General features: G+C 49.5%; 1 protein-coding gene across 1 annotated transcript in view; it reads left to right on the forward strand.

The window, feature by feature from the left end:
- CRISPLD2 (cysteine rich secretory protein LCCL domain containing 2) overlaps window positions 1–14,904 on the forward strand; it is a 58,118-nt gene that overhangs the window by 27,622 nt on the left and 15,592 nt on the right. The window contains exons 7-13 of the mRNA XM_037516277.2: window positions 1,439–1,579; window positions 3,239–3,299; window positions 6,400–6,466; window positions 6,949–7,079; window positions 9,199–9,242; window positions 11,094–11,166; window positions 13,425–13,500. Coding sequence (XP_037372174.1) covers window positions 1,439–1,579; window positions 3,239–3,299; window positions 6,400–6,466; window positions 6,949–7,079; window positions 9,199–9,242; window positions 11,094–11,166; window positions 13,425–13,500 — 593 coding nt within the window. The remainder of the gene's footprint in view (window positions 1–1,438; window positions 1,580–3,238; window positions 3,300–6,399; window positions 6,467–6,948; window positions 7,080–9,198; window positions 9,243–11,093; window positions 11,167–13,424; window positions 13,501–14,904) is intronic.

Here is a 14,904-nt window from a genome sequence, read left to right on the forward strand (position 1 = left end):
GTCTGCCCTTTAGAGAGGAGAGGTTACTTCCCTCCAGGACATGTGGCAGTAGGGTAGGGGACTGATAGAACTTGATGGGGCTGGAATTATAATCCAGTGACACAGAGGCTAGGGAGGGGCTTCATCCCTCCTCCTTGAAATCCTTCCCAAACACAGCTATGATTTTTCTCTCTGGAGAACCCCAGAAAGCAGGGATTCTTGGCACCAGTGCACACATCCACAAGGTGGCAGGGACACCCCCCAACCCCAGCCAAGATGCCCACCTATCCACCTTTGATAAGGTCACTCAAGCAAATAAAAGTAGCAACGCTTTGCTTTGCTTTGGCTGGAATCTAAGTCTGGTACCCTGGTGTCCTGCTGACTGATTTTTTTTTTTTTAAGATTTATTTATTTATTTATGCAAGCACTGGGTACAGTCAGAAGTGCGGGAGGGTGAGAGAATTCACCAGAGCCAGAGCGGGGAGCAGAGCAGGCAGAGGGACCGAAGTACACTGCTGAGGGGAGCAGCGGGCGCGGCAGGAGTGTCTGTCGCGCCATGTGGGACCCTTCCCGGCAGCCAGGGATGGAACCGGTGCTGCAGAGGCTGCAGGCAGCTTCGCAGCCCAGTGTTCAACCACTGTGCCACCAGGGGAGGCCCCCTGCTGACTGATTCTGATGAGTGGTTAATAGTTCTCTCACGATGAAACTGGAAGATAAATAAGCTGATGCTTAAGAAATACAATTTGTTCAGTTAATGAAAATGTTTTCAGATGTGGGGCTCACAGTCAGGGTTAGACAGTCACATTTGGATGGGGGAGGATGAATTATATTTTAAAAGTAGAACTTGGGTCTTGGTGCTGGTTCCACACGATGGGGCAGCGAAACCCCAGAGAAGTGAGGAGAAAGGGACTGGTGAGGGATATGGTGCAGGAGGGAGCAAAAGTGCTGATGCTGAGGTGCAGGGGCCCAGGAGCTTCTACACGGGTCTTCAGGCACCAGGGTGGGCAGGTAAATGAGAGAGACCCTGCCCCAGTAAAAGTCTAGGGTGGGCCTCGGGGTGGGCCTCGGGGTGGGCCTCAGGGGACTGCTGCAGTTTCAGGCCAGAAGATGAGGCAGCTTCTAGGAGCTGCTTCCGTGGGCGAATGGTGGTGTGTCTGCGGGAGGAGGCGGACAAGAGATCATTATGACAATCCAGGTGTGAGCGCTGGACCCTCTGACCTCTGGTCAGCCCAGCTGCTCTTGGGTCCAAAGCCACCAGGGCGCATGGCTGGCCTGCCCCTCGCCGCTCGGCCAGTAGAATTCCACCTGGCTGGCCCCATTCTTTCTCTTTGCTGCTGAAACGGTTCTTTGTGGAACAAAACCTCAAACAAGTTTCATTTCCAAATTGCCTCTTTTCTCTGCAAAGTGCATTTTTGTTGAATCCCAGTGTGTTCTTTCCCCCTTCCTCTCCACTATTTAGAGACTTATGACCCAAAACCTGAAGCAGATGAGATGAACGAGGTGGAGGTGGCACCTGGCCCCGAGGAGAAACTCGTCTGGGTGCAGCCGAGGGTGAGCAGACCCTCGCAGCCCAAGAAAACCCCGGCCGTGAACTACATGAGTGAGTGGGCTCCGTCCCCTGCCCGTGGCTGCCCTGCCCACCCCCTCAGTGAGGTGGCACTCTCCTCCGGGGTGGGTGGGGGAGGGGAGCCTGTGGGTTGAGAGGTCTCCAAATGGACAAACAGTGGGGAGCAGGGTGGGGCGTGGCCTGTAAAAGCACAAACTTAAGACGTTTTAAAAAGTGATATTTTTAAGATGCTTGCTCATGTCAAGAGCAAGCACCAGAGGAGTGGCACTGGGTGGCGCTTCCCCGGGGCAGGGATTTTAAGGTCAGACCTTCCCTTGTCCTTTCAAAGGGACCTAGACTTGGATTTGGGTTCCTCTTGGAAGCCTCTGCCTCTCTAAGGGAGAACACAGAGCCCAGCGTGTGGCCGGCTCTGCTGGCTCCTCCTTCTCCACCAACTGCTGGTAGGCCCAGCATTGAGATGCTCTGAGCCATGAACGCTCACCTGCAAAGGTGGCAGGGGTGCCTGTACAGGGTTGGTGGGATTGTTGGCGGTGATTAATGATCCCTCCTGCCCCCGCCCCTGTTTGCCCTCAAACAGCCCTGACTAACCAGCCCTTGCAGGGGCCAGCACTGACCATCTTTTTCAGGTTCTTTTGCTGGCTCTTCACCCCACCCCCTGGGCCCACCCATCTTCCCATCCTCTTGGACCTTTAGAGTCTTCTCCTGACTTCCAGGCCTATTTAAACATTTTGTAGCTAATGTGGGTCCAAAAATTTGAAATGGTGCTATTGTCTTTTTTTTTTTTAAGAACCCATTAGAGGGCCTCCCCGGTGGCGCAGCGGTTGAGCGCTGGGTTGCGAAGCTGCCCGCGGCCTCTGCGGCGCCAGTTCGATCCCCGGCTGCTTCCCGGCCACCGGAGGAGGGTCCCACATGGCGCGCAGACCTCTCCTGCCGCCCGCTGCTCCCCTCAGCAGTGTACTTCGGTCCTTCTGCCTGTTCTGCTCCCCGCTCTGGCTCTGGTGGATTCTCTCACCCTCCCGCGCTTCTGACTGTACCCAGTGCTTGTATAAACAAAACAAACAAATAAATAAATAAAAAAAAAGACTGTCACTTTAAAAAAAAAAAAATCATTTAAAAAAAAAAAAAAAAAAAAGAACCCATTAGATATGAAAGTAGCATATCAATTATAATACGATGTGTCTTTTAGTCACACATAATATGATCCCAAGACCCTGATGGGATTTTACCCCATAAAATGAACCAAGAAGGCATACTTGACACTATTGGCCTTGCTGTGGGAAGGACTGGGGTGGGAAAGGTCTGGTCAGGAGAGGCATGTGAGTCCCACCCTACATCATCCTGGGGGCCCTGGGAACCCAGCTTGTGCTGGGCTCCCCTCTGAGGCCACTTTGCTTCCTCCTCCAATGCCTGCAGAAACCATTGCAGTATGCACTGTGCTTGTTCCCGTTATCCATGTGGAAGACTGCATCCCAGACAGGCACAGGGCCTGAGATCACCCTGATGCTGTATGGTGGTGGATCTGGGGTCCCAACCTCACAATGGAAGCCTGCAATCACTGGGCAATGCTCTCATTCTCATCCCCAGATATTCCTTGGAGCTCCAGAAAGTTCCTCAGAGCAGGAGTGGGGCCTTCTAACTCAGACTCTCTTCATACTTCCTGCTGTGATGCCTATTTCTGAATTTCTCTCCTAGCTCAAGCCATCAGGTGTGACACCAAGATGAAGGACAAGTGCAGAGGCTCCACGTGCAACAGGTAGGGGCTGGGCTGCACCCTCTCCCACTGCTGCTGTCTGCCCTTTGTGCACCCCAGGAGGGGATGGGCCCTGTCAGCATCCATCTGTCCACCCCCTGCTTTGTCAACTGGGTAGAAACTCACAGAAAAGTGCTACTGTCTTCTTTCAGCACAAAACTTGTGCCAGGTTGAGCTGAAAGGGAACTCAGTTTGCTTGGCCTTGTGAACTAGAAGGACCACGACACCCCCGGGTCCTTCTGACGACACTGTGTATTTATTTTTTTTTTTTTTTCAATTTATTTTATTTTTTTGATTTATTTATTTACTTATACATACAAGCACTGGGTACAGTCAGAAGCGTGGGAGGGTGAGAGAATTCACCAGAGCCAGAGCGGCGAGCAGAGCAGGCGGAAGGACCGAAGTACACTGCTGAGGGGAGCAGCGGGCGGCAGGAGAGGTCTGCGCGCCATGTGGGACCCTCCTCCAGTGGCCGGGGAGCAGCCGGGGATCGAACTGGCCGGCGCTGCAGAGGCCGGCGCTGCAGAGGCTGCGGGCAGCTTCGCAACCCAGTGCTCAATCGCTGCGCCACGGGGGAGGCCCGACACTGTGTATTTAGAGCTTGGCACACAAAGATGATCCATGGCAGTCAGCTGAGACCAGGCGTCTTTCCTTGGCACTGCTGACCTGTCGCACCAGGCTGTTCTGTGTGGTGGGACGTCCCAGGCACTATGGGCTGTTGAGCGGCATCTCCCGCCTCCTCCTACTCAAAGATGCTGGGGCACCCCCTGTGTGGTGACAAACAACAACGTCCCCAGACATTGCCCAGTGTCCCCTCAGGGACCATCACTCCCATCAAGAACCTCTGACCTAGAGACCGACACCAGCCTGGGTCTCCTCCTGCCGGGGTCCTATTCCAGGGCTGTATCTCACCCCCGTGGAGAGGAGGCCACTGAGGTGCAGCCTGAGGGTGGTGGATGCAGAACCTCACTGTATCACCCTGATGGTTTTCAACCCTGACATGGTGTCTTAGGAGCCAGCTTTCAAAAACCACATCAGCAACATCATTGCAGCGTCTGCCAGTGTAGGGACATGAACGCTCCCGGCAGGCTGAGTTTGGCTCCCTGCCTTGTAACCTGCAGCCTGCTGTGTCCTGATGGCTACCCTCAGTTCTAAAGGAATCTCCAGGCTGCAGAAATGCCAGGTGTGCTGTGGATATGACGAGCCGACCAACTTGGGGTCTTCATTCCACCGCTCTGTGTGAAGGGGGTTCTGGGAGTTCTGCACCCAGCTCACACCAGGGAGGATTAGGGATGGCAACTCACAGCGCCACAGCTCTGAACAGAATCTGGAGCCTGTTTCCCTGTGGACCCTGCCAGAGAGCAGTGAATCCACTGCTGATAGAGTCGCTTAGAACTGTCCCTCTGAGTGTCAAAGAAGGCCCGCCAAAAAGAACCAGTGTGGTTTGACAGCAGCTGCCGGCAGGGAATAGCTGCTGGGAGACTGTTGTCTTAGGAGGGTACCTCTTCTCACCTGGTCAGGGGTTCTGGCATCCGCTCACCCAAAGCTGAATGGAGTTGTCTAAAGCACACGCTGAAGAGAGGTGGTGGCGGGTCTTGTGCTGGACTGTCTTGTGCTGGGGGGTGGGGGCTGGGAATTGCTTTGCCAGGAGACCGCTTTGCTTGGGTTTTGGTGGGATGGTCAGCAACCCTGGATGAGGCTGTTCTGGGGTCTCTTGTATGGTACATGGTTCCTCGAGCAGATGGCGATCAGCCAGCAAGTGCCGCAGGAGCAAAACCATCAACTTGTCAGTGGGCAGAGTGCCTGTGGTCTCAGTGGGTGGGGGCAGATCTTCTCTGTTCCCACAGCCTTGCTGGGGGCCCTGGCACATCCTTATGGTGGGAGGTTCGGGGCAGAAGCAGACAGCATTGGGAAGCGGTGACCTCTCTCCACTGTTGTGCGTCTGGAATTTTCGGAGAGCTCCATGGCTGTACCTTGGCAACCAAGTCTGCTCTTTGGTAGTGTAAACCCACAGGAGAGGGGACTCAAGCCCATGCCTTATTGCTCAGTGGGAAAAAAATCACAGCATTCAGAGAACATTCTGGTCAGACAGCATGGCAAGAGCCTCAGAGTGGAGGCTGATGGGACCCTGGTGAGCCAGAAAGAGGCTGGGCCACCCACATGAAGACCGTCAGGGCCTCCTGCCAGCCTGCTCCTAGGAGTCGACCATTGTCGGGCACATGTGCTTTCTGTATATGGTGCTTTTACAAAAATGGTATTTACTGGGCTTTCCCCCCAACTTTGGAAAATGTTTTGTTCATTGTAGTAAGTAATTCAGGAAAACATCATCAACAACATAAGCCTAAGGAAAAGATGGGTCCCAGAATCTCAACAGTCACAGTAGCCCCTGATGGGGATCCTTGCCACCTTCCGTGAACTGCATCAGGCCACTGCTGATGATGGGCTCCTGGATGTTACTGCTTTCACGAGATTTCCAAAAGTCAATATATATTCCTCAAAAGCGTCATGTCTGCTGGCTGCATGGCACTCTAGCACCCCCCCATGTGCATGCCTGGCCGTCCCACCGACACCTGCTGGCTCAGGGGCAGCTGCTCAGCATCACACGGAGGTCTGCCTTCCGGTGTCGGCCTAGGGCACGCGTCTACTTGATTCATGCATCCATGGACATGGGTTTTTTAGGCTTTCTTGGAAAGATGGAATGAGCCATGCTTTGTCGTGGACCAGCTCACCTGAGTTGGGAAAAGCAGTGTGATTCGACTCTGGGGAATTTGCACTTCTCGGATGAGACGTCTTGAATGTTTGAGAGGCTTTAGGGTGCCTTTGAAAGTGAACTGTCCATCTACTCTCATCTCTGCCTTCAACACGAATCTTAAACTCATGAGAACGGTTTTGAAGAAGGTGAGGTGAAGCCTGGAACCGTGTCCACGCCACTAGAAATTTTGGCCTGTCCTCTGTGGCTTGCTCGGGAACGGTGGTCTTGGCCTCCCTGGAACGTTTCTAAATGTAATAACAGGGCTCTGGGAGAAGCAGCAGCCACCAGTTCCTCGTGAGACTTAATCAGCACATTGACCACTGAAAATCATCTTTGGTTCTCGCCCACCAGGTACCAGTGTCCAGCAGGCTGCCTGAAGAGCAAGGCGAAGATTTTTGGAACACTCTTCTATGAAAGTGTAAGTGTATCTGGAAAGGGCATGTGTGGGATTCTGTGTGTGGTTTTAGAGAAGGCTGGGGGTTTTCACCTGAAAAGATTTCCTTCCCACCCTTTACTCACCCCTGTGTGTGTGGAACTGGTCCATGTGTATTTGTGGGCTCGAAAACTTGCGAAGCCACTTTTGGGAACCAGGACAAGCCCAGATGAAGATCAACTCTGTTGCAGAACAAATGTTGCTATTAGCATGCTCCACTGGATGGGGAGAAAGGGCTGTTTGTCATAGTTCTTAGTCGTAAAGCAACTTGGGGGAGCTTTTTCTGATAAGCAGCCCCAGGAACAAAGGCTTGTTATAGAAGAAGTAAGAGTCAGAAGCGGGGTGAGCTTTGGCCCGGCTTTTTGGCATTTTCTGGGTTGAGGACAAACATCTTGGGTATTTCTGGGCAAGATTGTGGACAAAGATGAATTCAGATCGACTTATGGCCTCCCCCTCCCTCCCCCCAGGCGTCCAGCATCTGCCGCGCTGCCATTCACTATGGGATCCTGGATGACAAAGGGGGCCTGGTGGACATCACCCGCAACGGGAAGGTCCCCTTTTTTGTTAAGTCGGAGAGAAATGGCGTGCATTCTTTGAGGTAACTAGTCCATGATCAGGGCTCCTTAAAACCATTTTTTTTCCAGGTTAGGAAAGTCTAATCAAAACTTAGAAAAGTATTGAGCAAAATAAAGACGCAGGAAGAACAAAAGATGGCTTTAATCCCATAACACTGAATTCACCCCTTAGCAGTTCAGCATGTTTCATTCCAGGTGATCCCCCAGTAATTTGGTTGAGTTTTGAATCCTGCCTTTTGTGCCTCCCTCGCCACCAAGACCTCTTTAGAATCATCGCCATAATGGGTGATGGTGTCTGAGTTTGTTGGCTGATTCTTGATCAGCTCGTTTTCTTCCTAGAAATGAGGCTCTTCATTTAAAAAATATACCTACTTTTGGGGAAAGGTGATGTTTTCCCTGTAAGGGTGTGTGTGTGTGGATAGATGATGTGGTGGACCACCCTTGTGTTTCTCACTTGGGGGAGCAATGGGAAAGGTCTTATCTTAATCTGTCCTTGGAATTGGAGGCATCAGCTGATCCGGAGTGTGGACCTCCATGGGGGCTTCGGGGTGACACAGCTGGTGCTGCCTCTCCCTCTGTGACTTTCACCCCTTTGGGTGGCAGCGCCCTCACTTGCAAATGAGTACCAGGGAGGACCTAAGGCTGACACCCAGCTAGTTCATCACGGGGACAGGGAACCCACTGCTAAGAAAAGGGAAACCCTCCCCAGCAATTGGGAAAGTACTGTGCCCCCAGCTCCTGAGTTATCCCTCCCTGAGGCTAGAACCCCTCCCTCCACATGAGGACCTATGCCTGGCACCACAGGGGCATTGGGGACCTGGCCCCAGCCCACAGTGGCCCTGGGCCTCAGCCCATCCAGAGCTGCAAGCATTGGAGCATCCCCTCAGGATATCCACCTACAGGGGAGGTCAGGGGCTTCCCTGCTGGGAAAGCCTGGAGCACATCCTGCTATTATGACAGGGTCGTGTGCCCTGCCGGAGCCTGCGGCCACTGGGGACATTTCATAAAGGACATGCGTCACTCTCGGAAAGACCTCGGTCTTCAGGGGGTGTTGCAATATCCCCTCTTCTGTCTCAGCTAGGGACTGGGTGTGGAAGGGGATATGTGAACATGGAGGAAGTCTTACCTCCACGCCTGAGTGACAGAGCCACTCAGGCACCCACAGACTTGGGTTGGGCAGGACTTTGGGTCCTGGGTCCTGGGCCGCTCTTCCTGGTGGTGCTCTCGTCCCTCCCGAGGGCCAGTTTTGCCCCTAGAGCTGGGTTCTTCGCATTCCGGAAGAGAACTCCAGATCCCAGAGAGTCTGCCAACAGCAAAGCAAAGCAAATTAAAGCTTTGCTCTCACTAAACCAATGTGGTATTTCTCTCCACTGGGGATGCTGGCACGTACCGGCGACTTGTCTCCAGTGGAAATCCTGCACACAGAGCAAGGCACCCTCGTCATCACACTGAGAGGGGAGTAGTTAGAAGACTCCCTGCTGGATTCTGCTTTTTAATGCATTGAGAGAGTAGCACAGCTTTTCTTCCAATGATAATCTAATACTTTAATGATAATATTGATAATAGCCAATTTCCTTTGAATCTTTTCCATTTATCTGGTGCTTTTTAAAGAATCATTATACTGAGAAGGGGTCCATAGGTTTCATCAAGCTACCAGAGTGGTCCTGGGCACAAAGGAAGTTAATGAGACTTGCTCTAGAATATTCTAAGGAACTTCCGGCTGGTGGGAAGGGAGCAGACAGATGTAAACTTGAGACTGTAAATAAAATAAATGCAGAAGCAATTTTTTTTTTTTATGACTTCTAAAGTCCCTTCCTCGGAGAGATGCCTTTATTGCAAGTAATGTAAAGTTGCTACTAGCATAGTACAAGGGCCACAAGTTACCTTTGTTTAGACCCCACTTTTATTTGAACCCTACTTAGTAATTGGGTGGTTAGATGACTTAAATTACCTATACCTTACTTTCCTCAAAAAATACTTACCTCCTCAGGTTACTGTGACTTTTAAATGAGATACTGCATATCTTAGCTACTTAGCACAGCACCTGACACATAGAAAGAGAAAACAATCAACTGGAGCTGAAATGCAGAAGCAATTTTAAAATCAATTCTCTTTGCATTGACCTAAGATTTTCTTTCACAGCAAATACAAGGCTTCCAGCTCATTCATGGTGTCCAAAGTAAAAGGTAAGCTGGCCACCCTCTTTTTTGTTTTTTAATGTGGCCATAATAATGCCCAGGCTATCTTGAATTTCCCTGGAAATGTTGCTCCCCATTGTTACTGATTTAATGGTTATCGTGATGGCTAACATCGCCATTCCTGGCACTCTAAAGACTTCCCAAGGAACTAGTTCTTCTTTGACTAGTTTCTAAGCACAATGGAACTTAGCATTGGCCCTAGATATTGTGGAACAAGAAACACAGGACTGGGGGTCACGGCTGAATGTCTCAGAGATACTAATTGCGGGCCTCAAGTGGCTGAATGTTTGCATGTTCATTCACTTTCCATCAATGGATGTGGCTACCCGAGCATTGTGTTGAGGAGGGTGCCTTCTTGGCTGGATCTGGGTTCAGCAGAATCCAGGGCTTGATAGACTAGTCATGTCTGTCTTGGACCAGACAGGGTGGGGGTGGGAGTACCTGATATACAATTGCCATCTCCATCCAGGTTTGATGTTGCTTACACCTGTTCATTGACAGTGTGGGAGGCTTCCGTGGCATAGCAGGCTGTGGCCAGCGGTGGAGGTTAGGGCACTAGGCTAAATAGTCCTAGGCAGTGATGAGGGGTTTCCTGCCCAGAAGCCTCCCCTGAAACTTTGCCTCCTTTCTTTTGAGAAAGTGACTCTTGTCATTTGTCCCAGATGCAAGAATATCTGTTAGATATCTGTAGGAAAATGTGTCACAGATTTTTTTTCCATATTACAAAAATAATGTCTGTTTATTCCAGAATATTTAAAAATATAGCAAGGCATTAAAAAAAAAATTAAATTTCATGACTCAGAGAACATTTTGGTGGATTCCTTTACAGCACATTTTCCTTATATGTTAGGAATGTTGGTAATATATTAGAGATAGGTGCCTTGATATACTTTCAAAAATGGAAATGCTATTACATAGATTAGATAACCTAATTTTTCCCCAGATAATAAGATAGCAAGAATCCACTTGTGTGCCTTAAAATGGGCTTTAAACCTAATTTTAATAGTCTCCCTGTCCCCCAATGTATAGCAGCCCTTTGGAGTACTAAACCCATCCCCTTTGTTGGAAAACTGTAGAATCCAGGGCCCTTGCAATGATGGGCTGGACCAAGGGGATTGAAAACTACTTCCCTTGGGCCAAATCCTGCCTGCCTTCTGTTTTTTGTAAATAAAGTTTTATTGGCAAACAGCCATGCCCATTCACTTACTGTCTGTGGCTGCTGCCTGCTACAACTGCAGGGCTGAGTAATATAGACCACCAGGCTCACAAAACTGTAAAAAAAAAAAAAAAAAAAAGTCCCTCTGTCCCTTTAAGAAAAAGCTTGCCAAGTCCTGGATTAGATGTCAGAAACCACAGGTGGTCAGCGTTGGAACTGTTTTCTTAAATCTTTGGTTTAAACACAGCACATGACCTTGAAGGAGAGTTGCCTGCCCCTGGGCAGGGATAGATTTGGTTCTCTAGACTGTACGTGGGAGAGCAGGGCCCTCACCCAACCCCCTGTCTCAGGGGGGTCTTAGCTTTTCTGGACCTGTTTTCTCATCCATAAAATTAGGATAATTATGCCCTAAATGAGGTAAAGGGCTTCTGAATCAAAAAGTACTATGCAGATGAACATTAGGGGACCCCAGAGAAACATGGAGGAAATTCACCTCTGACCTGTACAAACATCAGTCACTGCTTCTGTCTTGTCCTTCAAGCGACCCCAGGTGAGGTTCATTGGCCCTACTGGGTACTTACCAGCTCTGTTTGAGGGTCCGGGGAGCCACCAGGACCTGGTTGTCCAGCAGCCCATGTCACAGGCCAGTGTCCTGACCCTTTTCTCATGTGTCCTGTCCACAGAGCAGGACCTGGACTGCTACACCACGGTCGCTCAGCTCTGCCCGTTTGAGAAGTCGGGGACCCACTGCCCGAGGTAAGGCTCCCTGGCATCTGGTCTTGCAAACACTGGGGCTGAGAGAAGAAGGTGCTGTGCCCTGTGGGGAGGGGGCCTCTTGTTCTAGAAGGGCCTCTAGTATGTGCCCACCCACTATGTCCAGGACCCATTATACCTCCCCAACAGGGCCTCAACCCCAACAGCACATTGGAATCCCTTTGTGGCATTAAAAAGCAGAGTCCCAGGGCCCCTGCCCAGCCCACTGAGATCTGAATCCCCACAGTGGCCAGCTGGGCATGGTATCAGTAGAAGATTCTGGGTGTACCCTGTGTGCAGCAAGTCTCTGAGCCCTGTTTCCCCTCTGCTGAGGGAGCTCAGAGAAAGTGACTGACACACTTGGTGTTGCCTTGATTCCCTGGACAGAGAAGCGACACTGGTGCATCTGACTTCCTGTACCTCGTGGCCAATCAAGCCTCGAGCTGTGCCATCTTGTTCTCTTCGGTCAGTCGATAACTGTGGGATCCCGGTGGTTCCTGTCCCCTTAAAATCAGTTCACTGATTCTTGTACTTGATCTGGTATATTCTCCAAACCACTTAAGAAGTAGCACATGAAAACCCGGCTTTATTGAGATGCAGTTTGCACACAAAAGCCACTTACTGAGTTGGTAATTCCAAATGTTTCTACAAAGCAGATAGTCATGCCACCCATCCAGAGGGAAGAAATTTTCAACAACCAGAAATTTCCATGAGGTCAATTTCTTTCCTGTAACCTCCCCCCATATCCCTACCAACCACTGATCTCCTTCCTATCTCTATAATGTTGCCTTTTCCAGAATTTCTTAGAAATGGAGCCACAGCAGGTAGACTATTATCTGTCTTCTTTCACTCTGTGTGATGCTGTTGAGACTTTCCCGCCTTGCTGAGCGGGTCCATGGCTTCTTATTCCATGGTGCCATAATGTAGCTGTATCTCAGTGCGTCATCTGAGTAGGTCTTACAGGCATCCATCCAAAAGGTAATTGGATAACTTTAGGGGTGTCCTGTAAGATTTGTCTCTAAGATACTTAGTATAAGTTACCATCCTGAGATGCCTTGTACTAGGCCTTGGTTCTGGAAGGTAAATACTACTCTTAAAAGCAGTAGGTGGAGACCCCTGAGATGTGAGCAGGCAGAGCCCCAGGAAGGTGCTGTGAATGATGGGGGGGCTGGATGGGTCCCTGGCCTCTCCCCTTCACTACCCCCTGCCCCTTGGGCTACCTCACCACCAGACTGGGCCCCACTGTGAATATTCAGGTGGTGATAACTAGCTTCAATAGATTTTTCCAAGTAATAAAGAGAAGCAGGAGGAAATAATTCCAGAAAAAGTTGACAGTATACAAGTATCCAAAATGTGAGTTTTGGACTCATTCTTCTAAAAGTAGGAGACTTCATTCCCAAATTCCTTTTTCTTTTTTAAGTAATGTGTGCAAGTGCATGTGCACCCACATACACTCTCTCTCTCTCTCTCTCTCTCTCTCTCTCTCTCTCTCTCTCTCCATCCACCCCTGCCATCTACCTCCACAGGACCAATTTCACTAGCTTTCTTTGCTCCCCAAACCTGCCTGTCTTGGGGCCAGATGGCGTCTAGCTGCCATTTTGGTTTCTTGGTTTCTGGGCTTCAGCCTATGGTATACTGTTCCAGATCAAGACAAAACACCCTTTCTTAAGTAAAGCTCGTACTTTTTCCTGGTTTGGATCCCTCAAACCACCTCCGGTCCACCCTTTTCCAATTCGAGACACTCTCCTCATCCCCTGTGCCCTGGGCAGGGATGTGGTGACTGACACAGTCATGAGCTAACCCTTTCCGCCTCAGGTTATCAGTGCCCCCTCCCTGGAATATTCTGACTCACTGAGGTGAGGCCCCTCCACCCTTTCCTCTCCCACACAGGGAATTGGCTTTTAAATCTATTGATTATAATCTCCATAATGTACCCACAGTCTGAACTGGCCAACACCCAAGAAAGGCAAGTATAGCTTCTTACAATCCCACACTCACCTCTCGTAGATATTTATTCCCTTTCACCTCATTATTTGTGCCTGTCTTCCAGTAAGTGGCTTCCCTGTGCTGTTGCATTGTTTAAGAAGAAAAATGTCTTTACCCCAGTGAGGGTGGGAAAGGTATCTTTATTTCTTCAAGAGAAACTATGATAATTTCCTTGTATCAAAGTACTTAAATCTTGAAGTTCAAATAAAGCAGGTCAGCCACCTCTCCAGTTCTGCTGATCCGTAACCATCATGTAAATGCTGTTTGTTTTTCAGAGTTCATTGTCCGGCGCTCTGCAAAGATGAGCCATCCTACTGGGCTCCTCTGTTTGGAACCAACATCTATGCAGACGTGAGTATCCTGGTATTTTTATTGATCACTTCTCCCAGCCTGTTAATTCCACGGAAAGCACATCCCAAGGTCTGGATACCTGGTATCTCCACCCTGGGCCTTCCTAAATTTAGACCACTTGTTTCTGCAACCTTTGCCCTTGTTTCCCATTTATAAAGCCTTTACTACTTTCCCCTGCCAATGAGGAATATAGATGTAGGTGTACCTCATATGACACAGCTGTGGTCATTTCATAAGTTGAAGCCTGTCTCCTCGCTGACATTTTTAATGAAAAGGTTTTCATGCACCACATACTTCAGTTCCCCAGATAATCTCTCTCACTTTCCTGACGCATTTATAGATGCTGGTCCACTCCGCTCACTGCATTTCCTTTTGGTCATGTACACACTTAACTAAAAGTCCCAAAATATAAATTACTCCTTGCCAAGAACCACTCATTGTATCTGTTCTTTCATTTCTTCCTTCCTTAGTAAGGAAGCATGAGCCTGGATTTTTTAAAGTGAATCCTCCAGGACATAGTTTGATACCTCCAGGGTTTTGGTAAATGGTGACCTAGAAGATGTACATGTGGTCACAGCTCTGCCTGAAAGACTCTAATCTTCTTGCCAAGTCATTTACCTCTCTGTAGAATGAGCCAGCTGGGATTTTTATTCAGGGAGGCTTCTGGGTTTCAAATCCCATGAATAGATATCAGAATCACCCATCCCCAGCTAACATTTTTATTCCACCCTTCTTCATCTTGATTTTTTTTAAGATTTATTTATTTATGCATACAAGAACTGGGGTGTGGGCCAGATGTGTGGGGATGGGGTGAGAGGATTCACCAGAGACAGAGTGGGGGGCAGAACAGGCAGATTGACTGAAATACACTATTCAGGGGAGCAGTGGGTGAGATAGGAGATGGCTGTTGCACCATGTGGGTTGCTCCCTGACTGGGGTTCAAACTTGTGCTGCAGTGGTTGCTGATAGCTTCACAGTGCTGAGACTTAATCCCTTGTGCCACCATGGAGGCCCCCTTTATCTTCATTTTTGTTGTTCTCCTCACCTCCCACTACCATCTTTGCCTCCATCTGCTTTCATTTGTTCCAGATTCTTGAAAATGTGAGGTCACTGAATTCTCTAAGGTCAACGTAACTTAAATGGCTAACCTTTCCGTTTTTCCTTTTTAAGTGAGTCTTTTTTCTTGAAAGTTGCTCAATCAAAATTGAGATATGAAAGTTCAGTAAAGGAGTAAAATAATGTATGTCAGTTGTTACTCTAGATGTTTGAAAAAGTCTGCTATTAAAAGATAGTATCTTTGGGGCCTCCCCCGTGGCGCAGCGGTTGAGCGCTGGGTTGCAAAGCTGCCTGCAGCCTCTGTAGTGCCAGTTTGATCCCCGGCCGCTGCGCAAGGGTCCTACATGG

Source organism: Talpa occidentalis, unplaced genomic scaffold, assembly GCF_014898055.3.
Source record: "Talpa occidentalis isolate TD23 unplaced genomic scaffold, MPIMG_talOcc4v2.1 talOcc4.17, whole genome shotgun sequence".
In the NCBI taxonomy this organism is placed as follows: Eukaryota; Metazoa; Chordata; class Mammalia; order Eulipotyphla; family Talpidae; genus Talpa; species Talpa occidentalis.